The sequence below is a fragment of the Trachemys scripta genome, chromosome 3, assembly GCF_013100865.1.
Source record: "Trachemys scripta elegans isolate TJP31775 chromosome 3, CAS_Tse_1.0, whole genome shotgun sequence".
Classification (NCBI taxonomy): domain Eukaryota; kingdom Metazoa; phylum Chordata; order Testudines; family Emydidae; genus Trachemys; species Trachemys scripta.
The window spans coordinates 41,990,480-42,001,279 of NC_048300.1; the positions used below are offsets into that span (position 1 = coordinate 41,990,480).

The 10,800-nt window shown below is 48.7% G+C and overlaps 1 protein-coding gene across 1 annotated transcript in view; it reads right to left on the reverse strand.

Annotated features, from left to right (window-relative positions):
* FLVCR1 (FLVCR heme transporter 1) overlaps positions 1-6,709 on the reverse strand; it is a 29,488-nt gene extending 22,779 nt beyond the window's left edge. The window contains exon 1 of the mRNA XM_034764517.1: positions 6,106-6,709. Within this exon, the coding sequence (XP_034620408.1) occupies positions 6,106-6,687 (582 nt within the window). The 5' untranslated portion in view covers positions 6,688-6,709. The remainder of the gene's footprint in view (positions 1-6,105) is intronic.
* Between the last annotated feature and the right edge of the window lie 4,091 nt (positions 6,710-10,800).

Here is a 10,800-nt window from a genome sequence, read left to right on the forward strand (position 1 = left end):
ACAGGCAGTGGTGGATTTGCTGATATTCATTCTTGAGAATGACAAAGGCACAAAAAGCATAGCTGCTACTGGTGTCCTGAAGCTGCCCAGGCCCGTATGTCACTAGTCAGTTTACTGCAATGGTGCCAGACAAACTCATTGCAGAGTGGCAGGGAAAAGTATCCTACTGCAGAGGAAAAAACAAGGCAGCCATCCCCAGAAACCTTCAGGAGAGAATTGCTGAGTGTCTCCATGAAGACCTCCACTGAGATCTCTCAGGAGGATATAAGGGACATTGTGTGTACATAAAGTGTTCTGCATGACGACCCCCCACCTAGCCCTATGGGGAAACAAAAAGCACATGCAAATGACACCTGTTTATTATACCCCTACCTCTTCTCATGCAAATTAAACAATGAAAAGTTAATGTGTGTCTTGTTAGCTTGGGCCAGATGCCCTCTTTAAATTTAAAGATTATAAAGAAAAAAAATATACACACACACTTACCTGAGGTCCCTTCCACTTCATTGGGGCTCATCCATGCTCAGCTGGCAGGACTGGACAGACTGTGGTGGAGTCTCGAGCAGGTCCTGGCTCATGGCATGGCTGAAGTCCCCATCACTTCTCTTCGCTGCTTATGGCAGGGGTCTCCGCCAAGGTGTCCATGATGGTGTGCAGGGTGCCGGTGGGGTGTCCACCAAATATGGCATGCAGCTCATTGACAAAGTGGTAAGTCTGTGGCTCAGAACCAGATTGACTGGCTTTGTGGGACACTTGCCACAATTCCTTCACTTTCCCATGGTGCGACTGCTGATCCCTCTCACACTCCTTTGCTTCCATTCCCCATGTAATCTGCTTGTATATGTCCATGTTTCTATACCTTGTCTATGGCTCTGCTTGCACAGCCCCTACTCCCCACAAGCGCAGGAGATCCAATACCTCCTGTCTATTCCAAGCAGGAATGCATCTAGTGTGTGGAGCCAGCATGGTTGGTTGGGCAGTTGCACACAAGAAGGGAGAGCTGCTAAATGTGCTCGCCAAGCTGGGCAATCAGGAAAAGGAACTTCAAAAATAAGTGAGGGATTTTAAGATGAGTAGTGGCTTCTGGTCTCCATGAACCCTAGGCCGTAGAGTTCACAATTGTGACCAGAGCAGTTGCTGTTGCAGGGAATGGGGCATTGTGGGACAACTGCTGAAGAACTGTTGGGGTCAACACAGGTCATACAATGTCTACCTCAGCTACACACCAGTAGAGAAGATGGTTTTGCTGTGTCATCATAACAAGGCACTCATAACATTGGCAGGAGACATTTCAGTGCTTCCCCAAATATTACTGATTTTTACTGAAAAATTCCTAGGTTTTACAAAAGCGATTTTGTTTTTACTGATTTTCATATGAACTTTGGACCACACAAGTACATGAGAATATTTACTATGTTAAGAAAACACAATAAATTAGGTAGACTAATTAACAAATACATCAAGTGTAAACACAAGGGTGTCAAAGTAAGCCAATTCAGTGGAAGATACACACATGTACATACTGTTAACGTACAGGTCATGAAATAAACTGCGGCATTAACTGCTTTTAGAATCAGAACTGGAAGGGACCTCAAGAGGTCATCTAGTCCAGTCCCCTGCAGTCAAGGCAGGACAGAGTATTATCTAGACCATCCCTGAATAGGTGTTTGTCCAACCTGCTCTTAAAAAGCTCCAATGATGGAGATTCCACCACCTCCCTAGGCAATTTATTCAAGTGCTTAACCATTCTGACAGTTAGGAAGTTTTTCCTAATGTCCAACCTAAACCACCCTTGCTGCAATTCAAGCCCATTGCATCTTGTCCTAGCCTCAGAGGTTAAGAACAACTATTTTTCTCCCTCCTCCTTGTAACAACATTTTATGTACTTGAAAACTGTTGTCCCCTCTGAGTTTTCTCTTCTGCAGACTAAACAAACCCAAGTTTTTCAATCTTCTCTCATAGGTCATGTTTTCTAGACCTTTAATCATTTTTGTTGCTCTTTTCTGGACTTTCTCCAGTTTGTCCACATCTTTCCTGAAATGTGGCGCCCAGAACTGGTAGTCATTTCCCATTTTGTATGTGTGCAACTGATTGTTCCTTCCTAAGTGGAGTACTTTGCATTTGTCCTTATTGAATTTCATCCTATTTACTTCAGACCATATCTCCAGTTTGTCCAGATCACTTTGAATTTTAATCCTATCCTCCCGAGCACTTGCAACCCCTCCCAGCTTGGTATCGTCTGCAAACTTTGTAAGTGTACTCTCTAGGCTATTATCTAAATCACTGATGAAGATATTGAAGAGAATCAGACCCAGAACCGACTGCGGGACCCCACTTGTTATGCCCTTCCAGCATGACTGTGAACCACTGATAACTACTCTCTGGGAACGATTTTCCAACCAGTTATGCACCCACCTTATAGTAGCTCCATCTAGGTTGTATTTCCCCAGTTTGTTTATGAGGTCATCCGAGACAGTATCAAAAGCCTTACAAAAGTCAAGATATACCACATCTACTGCTTCCCCCCATCCACAAGCCTTGTTGCCCTATCAAAGAAAGCTATCAGGTTGGTTTGACATAATTTATTCTTGACAAATCCATGCTGACTGTTATTTATCACCTTATTATCTTCTAGGTGTTTGCAAATTGATTGCTTAATTATTTGCTCCATTATCTTTCCGGGTACTGAGAGTAAGCTGTCTGGTCTGTAATTCCCCGGGTTGTCCTTATTTCCCTTTTTATAAATGGGCACTGTATTTGCCCCTTTCCAGTCTTCTGGAATGTCTCCCGTCTTCCATGACTTTTCAAAGATAATTGCTAATGGCTCAGATATCTCCTCAGTCAATTTCTGGAGTATTCTAGGATGCATTTCATCATGCCCTGGTGATTTGAAGACATCTAACTTGTCTACATAGTTTTTGACTTGTTCTTTCCCTATTTTAGACTCTGATCCTACCTCATTTTCACTGGCATTCACTATGTTAGACATCCCATCGCCACCAACCTTTTTGATGAAAACGGAAACAAAGAAGTTATTAAGCAACTTTGCCATTTCCACGTTTTCTGTTATTGTCTCCTCCCCCCCCCCCCCCACGAGTAACAGGCCTACTCTGTCCTTGGTCTTTCTTTTGCTTCTAATGTATTTGTAGAATTTTTTTCTTGTTTCCTTTTATGTCCCTAGCTAGTCTGATCTCGTTTCGTGCCTTGGCTTTTCTTATTTTGTCCCTCTGTACTTGTGTTATTTGTTTACATTCATCCTTTGTAATTTGACCGAGTTTCCACTTTTTGTAGGACCCTTTTTTGAGTTTTAGATCATTGAAGATATCCTGGTTAAGCCAGGGTGGTCTCTTGCCATACTTCCTATCTTTCCTATGCAGTAGGATAGTTTGCTCTTGTGCCCTTAATAATGTCTCTTTGAAAAACTGCCAACTGTCTTCAGTTGTTTTTCCCCTTAGACTTGCTTCCCATGGGATTTTACCTACCAACTCTCTGAGTTTGCTAAAGTTGCCTTCTTTAATCCATTGTCTTTATTGTGCTGTTCTCCCTCCTACCATTCCTTAGGATCGTAAACTCTACCATTTCATGGTCACTTTCACCCAAGTTGCCTTCCACTTTCAAATTCTCAACCAGTTCTTTGGCTGGAAATTGATTTCATCACCAGAGTAGCTATAAAATGGACACCTGAAGGCAAGCAAAAATTAGGCTGCCCCAAAACAGCAGAGAGATTTGGAAGTTGAGCTGAAAAACCTGGGGCACAGCTGGGGAACCACTGAAAGACTTGCCAGAAACAAACAGGAGTGGAGGAGCTTCCTCACTGCCTTGAACGCCAGAGACATAATGGGTACTAACTAAGGCTGCGTGTCGGTCACGGAGGTCACGTGACCTCTGTGACTTCTGCAGTGACCGGTGCAGCTGGCTCCAGGGCTGCACGAGCACATCAGGCAGCCCCTGGGCAAGCAGCACCGGCCGCTGCTGAGGCAGTTTGGGTATGGGAGGGGCTCAGGGCTGGGGTGCGGGGAAGCGCTTACTTCAATGAAGCTCCACAGAAGCTGCCAGAACGTCCCTGCAGCTCCTAAGTGGAGGAGCCAGGGGGCTCCGTACGCTGCACATCTTGCAGGTGCCACCACCACAGCACCCATTGGCTGTGGTTCCCGGCCAATGGGAGCTGCGGAGCCAGAGCTCATGGCATGGGCAGCGCAGGGAGCCCCCACTGGCTTTCCCTCCCCCTAGGAGCTGCAGGGACACCCGGAGCCGAGTAGGGAGCTTGCCAGACCTGCCAAACCTCCCCCTGCCCTAGCACTAATGTGGGTTCCAGACCACCCCCCAGTCCCTGCGGTGCCCCCCCGACCACCACCCCAGTGCACCCACAGTCCCCTGGCCCAAGTGTTAAGGGAATATAGTACAAGTCATGGACAGGTCATGGGCCATGAATATTTGTTTACTGCCCGTGACCCTGTCCATGACTTTTACTAAAAATACCCGTGACAAAAACGTAGCCTTAGTACTAACTAACTAACTCACTCTTATGGTGGGGTAAGAAGACTTCCAGTTGAACTTCCACAAGAGTGAAATTACCAGCTCCTCTTATGAATTCTCCAGTCATCCTGGCAAGACTTCTGAGGCTCACCAAAGGACAATCCCAGTCTGTTCATCCTGAACAGGTTCATCAGACCAGGACTACAGCTGGTGAGAATGAAGACTTCTACTTGAGTTTAGGAGCATGAATGGGGCAGGCCTCTTGCCTACCCCGAGCATCCCACCTCCATATGGCGTCCCCCATAGAAACAACACATGACGGTTTGAGATGTGGAGTCACGGATGTGCGCAGGGAATGGGGATAATCAGTTCTTAAAGGGATTTCACAGCTCTAATGCCTAAGTAGCCTAGCACACAAAGGCGAGCCTTGATGCAAGGATGGCTCAACTCAGGACTGGATGACAGTTTGCCCCAGGCTCACCCTCAGACCACAAGCCCTGCCTACATCTCCACATGACTCTCATCCCCCACCATCTTCTCCCCCCCACACACAACCCTGATGCTGCAGTATTATAGTAGTATTTGTTATAGTATTTATTTTCTCTGCTTTTTGTTTGGGAAAATGATAATCACAATTATTTAACATAAAGCTAAATAGACCTTTCACCTCATTACAAGTCTCAACTAAAGCTTGTTTCTCCATTAGTTTTTCTTCATTGCTTACCTAACTTTCACTGGATTAGTGAAAAACTCTATTAAAAATTGAACCATGCTGTACATATTTGAAACAAGCTCTTTGTAAGTTACTTGGTGATGTTACCCCAGTTTTATTCTTTGATATGGTTTGTTTAAGTACTTGCCATATTGAATTATAAGGGACAGAATTTAGCTTCTATAACATTTATTTAGTTTAAAAGAAATACATCAGCCAAAACCTCCATTAAATTATAATGAGTCTCTAACACCCATGTGCCCTTGAAAACTTCAGAAAAGATGCTGGATTAGAGCAGTCAGGTTTCTGATAGTAATTTCAATGCTGGCATTGTAATTATTAACTACAGTAGTTTAGATTTTCCCCTATGTAGGCCTGCCACACTCATCTGCAAAGAAAAAAACTCAGAGTGTGGGAAGGATGCACAAAAAAGTACTGGATTTTAAATCTCGCCTTCTTGTGATAAAGGATTTTGCTGTGTGCGTATCAATGGAAAATCTCTCTTGGGTCTGAATTTTCCTCATTCAAACAACATCAATTCTGTATGATGTATTACAAAAGCGAGCACTCGAAAATACAAGATTATCAAAGTGTGTCCCGTCCCTCCCATCAGCGCCTTCTGAGATTTCCCCTAATTTCAACCAGATTCTTCTCTTCCCCTCCTTCTGTCTGCATTTCCTTCACCTTGATTTCTCCCTTCTAAACCATGGATTTCTGGCTGTTGCACTGATGAACAGTGACCTACCCCTCTTCCCCCACGACTCAACCTGGCATTTCTTTTTTAAAAAGAAGGGCGCAAACCTGACTCCCACCTTCCTACATAACCCATTCCTCCCCCGATCTTTTGCTCCCTTTCCCCGTTAGCTCTCTCCCCTCCCCTTTGCCCCAGGTCCTGCCATGCTCTCCCCTCCGCTCACCTGGTTGCCTAGCACGGCCACAGCGCAGGCAGTGGACACCTCCTTAGGCCCAAACCAGACAGCGGCGATGCGGGAGGGCAGCCCCAGGATGAAGACCTGGGCCACCGCGCACACGGTCTGGGCCAGCAAGGTGAGCGGGTAGAGGTCCTGCCGGACGCTGGCACACTTCAGCCAGGCGCCCAGGCAGTTGAGGCCGGAGCCCAGCAGGGCGGTGAGGCGCAGGCCGCGGGTGTCCAGCAGCCAGGTGGCCGGCAGGATGAGCGGCACGTAGGCCACCATGTAGACCATGGAGAGCCAGTCCACGCGGGAGTAGGAGGCGCGGTAGAAGTGCGCGAAGACGCTGCTCAGGATGCTGTACTGGATCCACTGGAAGGCGTTCACCAGCGAGTAGAGGCTGAACACGGCCAGCACGGCCAGCCTGCGCCGGGAGAGCCGGATGGGCGCCTGCGCCACGCCCGGGGAAGGCAGCATGGCCTGCGCCTCCGGGAGCGCCCCAGCATCCACCCCGGCCGCGTGGCTGCCGCGCTCGGCCTCCTTCCCCGGGAGGAACCCGTTGGGCTGCAGCGGGGGCCCCGCCAGCATTTCCCCCTCCTCATCTTCCTCCTCCGCCCCGTCCCCAGCCATGGCCGCGCCGCTCGCCGGCTTGCAGGGAAAGAGGGCACGGATGCCCGGCGGGGAGAGTCCCTGCACCAGTCCTGTTGCGCACGCGGCTCAGCACCTGTCCAATCACAGGAGAGGGGCGGAGCTCCTACTCCATCCTTTCAGCGTACCTATGGAGAGCGCCTGCGACCTCCTCTTGCCCCTCCCGCAGGCCACGTGTGCTCTTCCCGTGCCCGCGGGCACTAAGCCTGGAGGTACCCAGTCCCGCCCGCTGCCCCCGCCCCTCCTCCCACAACCCGCTGGAGGGCGAAGGGCCGGGCCAGGGAGGTCACAGGAGGGCGGCCGGGGCTGGAGAGAGGGTCTCCCCCTGTGGGGAAGCTGGGAGCCCAGCAGGGAGGCAGGATCCAGCCCCCTGCCCCCCACAGGACGAGGGGGAGGTTCCAGCCGCCCTACCCTGACAGCAAGATTCCCCAAAGAGAGGAGCCCCTCGCCGCATGCTCACGGTCTCTGCCCCATAGGGAAGATGGAAGTGATGGGGAGAGGATCCAGCCCATCTCACCCCCCCCCCCCCAACGACCACTTCTCTAGAGGGAGCCAGAGCCCAGAAAATGTGGGGAGAGGAGCCAGGGCCTTTCCCTGCTGAACCCCCTCTGAACTGGGGGAGCCAGAGCCCAGATGGGGATGGGGGAAAGTGCCAACCCCTCTTGCCTGCCGGCAGAGCTACTGTCCAGGACAACCCATGGTGGAGATGTGCTTCAGCAAGGGTAGCCATTGACTGTAGTGTATATCCTGCCTGACTAGGAGTGAAGAAAGTCTGACCCACAGACTTTTTCAACCTCCCTGCCCCATCGAGGAAGATCCCAGTAGTAATGGAGAGGATCCAACCCTTTTGCCCCTGCAGGAACCCTCTCCCATCAGGGAGACAGGTTCAGGTTCTACCCCTCTGCCCTATTCCTCCCTTTGGGGAACTAGAGCCCCAAAGATGAGAGAAGGCATTCCTCTATACCAGGGGCGGGCAAACTTTTTGGCCTGAGGGCCGCATCAGGTTTCGGAAATTGTATGGGCCGGTTAAGGGAGGCTGTGCCTCCTCAAACAGCCAGATGTGGCCCAGCCCCCGCCCCCCCCCCATTTCTCGCCCCCTGAAGCCCCTCCCCCCGGACTCCTGCCCTCCTCCTCCTGTTCCCTGATGGGCCCCCCCCCGGGACCCCTGCCCCATCCACCCCCCCGCTCCCTGTCCCTGGAACCCCCACCCTGACTGCCCCCCGCAATCCCATCCAACCCCTCCTCTTATTCCTGACTGCCCCACCCAGGACCCCGCCCCATCCAACCACCCGTTCTCCCTGTCCCCTGACTGCCCCCGGAACCCCTGCCCCTGATTGCCCCTGGTCAGGCTGGGCTCTGCAGCTGCGCTGCCCCAGGAGCTCGCAGCCCTGCCGCCCAGAGCATTGCGCTGGTGGCGCAGTGAGCTGAGGCTGCGGGGGAGGGGAAACAACAGGGGAGGGGGTGGGGGCTAGCCTCCTGGGCCAGGAGCTCAGGGGCCAGGCAGGAGTTTGCCCACCTCCGCTCTATACACTGAGCCAGAGCACAGCTAGAGAGATGTAGGATATTCTGCAAAATAATCTCCCCAAGACGCAGAGCCAGAGTCCAAAAAGCAAGGAACCACTCCTGTTATCTTATAGCACCCTTCCCTGCAAGAGGAGACAGCCCCATTCCCTCACACTAGTATTGCTAATCCCAAGCATTCAAAAACCAAGAGTCAGGGCTCGTCTACATGGTGCCACACTAATTAGGTTGTAAACTCCAATGTGTACTAGCCCATGTGGACCCTGCTGGCATGCATTGAAGGTTCCCTACTGCATGTTAACGTAGTACTGTTTGAAACAGGATTACATTAATGCACACCACAGAACTTTCAGTGTGCACCAGCAGGGTCCGCATGGATCAGTTAGTGCACAACATGTTGATGTGCATTACAATTTATATCCCTCCCAGCTATGTGTAGAGCCCAGCGCAGATTAAAAAAAATTGGATCCGCATCTGAGATAATTAACTTGTGTTTGACCCACTTTTTATATGTATTCGCATCAGCACCCTATCTCATAATCTCACTGTTAGAGCCCTACACGGATACAAAAATTTGGATCCGTGATCAGAAAAGATGGTAAACAGGCAATGATTACCCCCTATCCCCATCCCGATTTTTCACACTTTCTATCTGGTCACTCTAAGCCAACCACACATCATCATGGCAAATCCCAAAGAGATGCAGCCTCCTTGCGGATCGAGTGCATCCATATTGATCTCTAGCTTACTCCTTAAGGTAAACGGGCTGGATATTCAGTTTATGTCCATCATTGACAATGCTTCAGCAACCTTGTCACAGGGCTCCTGACCTACACCTGGAGATAGAGCACAGGAGGAAGGGGGAAAGAAGTCAACTTCTCCACCTTCCAAAGAACTCTCTTGAACAGGGAGAGCCATCTGCCCTGCTAGTGACACAGAAAAAGTGACAATGTAGCCAGAGAATGCCCTGGCCATCCTGCTGGAACTGTGATGGGAAGTTCTAGAGACATTGTTTGCTCCAGTCCCTGCTGCTGGTTCTTCAGAGAATCCTCCATGGGCATGTCTAGCCTAGGAAAGAGAGTTTCTGGGGAGAATCCTCATATTGGACACCCAGTGTTTAAACATTTGTAAAGTTGTTAATTCCGGTCTATTAGATGATAAGTGGTGTTTTTAAAAGTGTTAATTCAAACATGTTAGCTAATGTTTTAAAAAAACACTCCTTTTTTCCTGGTCTAACCAGGGCCTATATGGGCTGTGCATGGGGGTGATTGACAAAAGTTTGGGGAATGTTGCGTACAACCCCCACATAACCTCAGCAGAAATAGCACTGCATCCTCAGTGCTATACTGATGCTCTTGGCTGCAGCTACTCGTGCCAGTAGGGTGTGGTTCTTGGATCTGTACTCACTGACCTTCTGACCCCATCACCCCTCCGTGCTGTGCATTCCCCCACATAGCACATCACTGGATTATGCAAGGTGCATGGACTCCAATGCTGCCTACCTGTATCCTAGCTCTGGCTCAGTGTAGAGAAATTAACTGGCCTTTATTGGAGTTACAGGATTTGGCTCATTGCAGCTGCCATGCAGAAGTGAGAAAAGCTGGTCCTACCTGGTAATTTAAGGCATAGGTGGGAGAAAGCAGTTGTGATGGAACCATGACCAGTTGAATTGTCAGTTGCTAGGCAATATGGATCTTCACCAACTGCCCCTTGTTCCAAAGTCCTTGGGCAAACATTCCTTTGTTTTTTTCTCTCTACCACTGAAATTTGGCTTGGGTATCACACACATAGATCCTCCTCCCCAGAAAATACAGCACTGCTGAGGCTCAGGTGTGTAGTGTTTTTAATATTGTTAAGATATTTTTCTTGTAAGAGACTTTCACTTCCAGCCTCCCTATTATTATTTATTTGTATTGTGTTAGCACCTAGGAGCCCCAGTCCTGGATCAGGATCCCAGTGAAGTAGGCACTATACAAACACAATTTTAAAAAACAGACCCTACCCCCAAGGAGTTTAGGGGAAAGATAGATTTTTTTTAAACCAGGCTTGAGTAATGTTAGAAATTTTAGATCAGCTTTTTGGAAAGATCATAGAAGGAATTTAATCAAATAATATTCTGTAAGCTACCTTTGAGCTTTTTAGATGGGTCTAATAGTAACATTCTGGTTTAGGTAAGAAACTATGTTCTTTGCAACAAATGTCCTTTAAGTTTTCACATTTTATGCACTGGCAGTTTTGACAAGATCAAGGATTTGAGCCTTGTTTTTTTGGCACTATTTAAATTTAGGTAATTATTACAGCTAGAATAATTCTAAGAATATATACTGCATTAAAAAAAATTAACTCTCTGGCTACATTTGCTTTTCCAAAATACTCTAGCAAACAAGTTCTGGCATGGATGTTTGCTGACTCCATGACTTTTTAGTGAATATTGGAGAATATCCAGAGGAAGGGAATTATGAATTCATAGAACACAGATATGCATCAGAAACCTTTAAAGATTATGTTCATCCAATCATGGGGCAGAAAAAA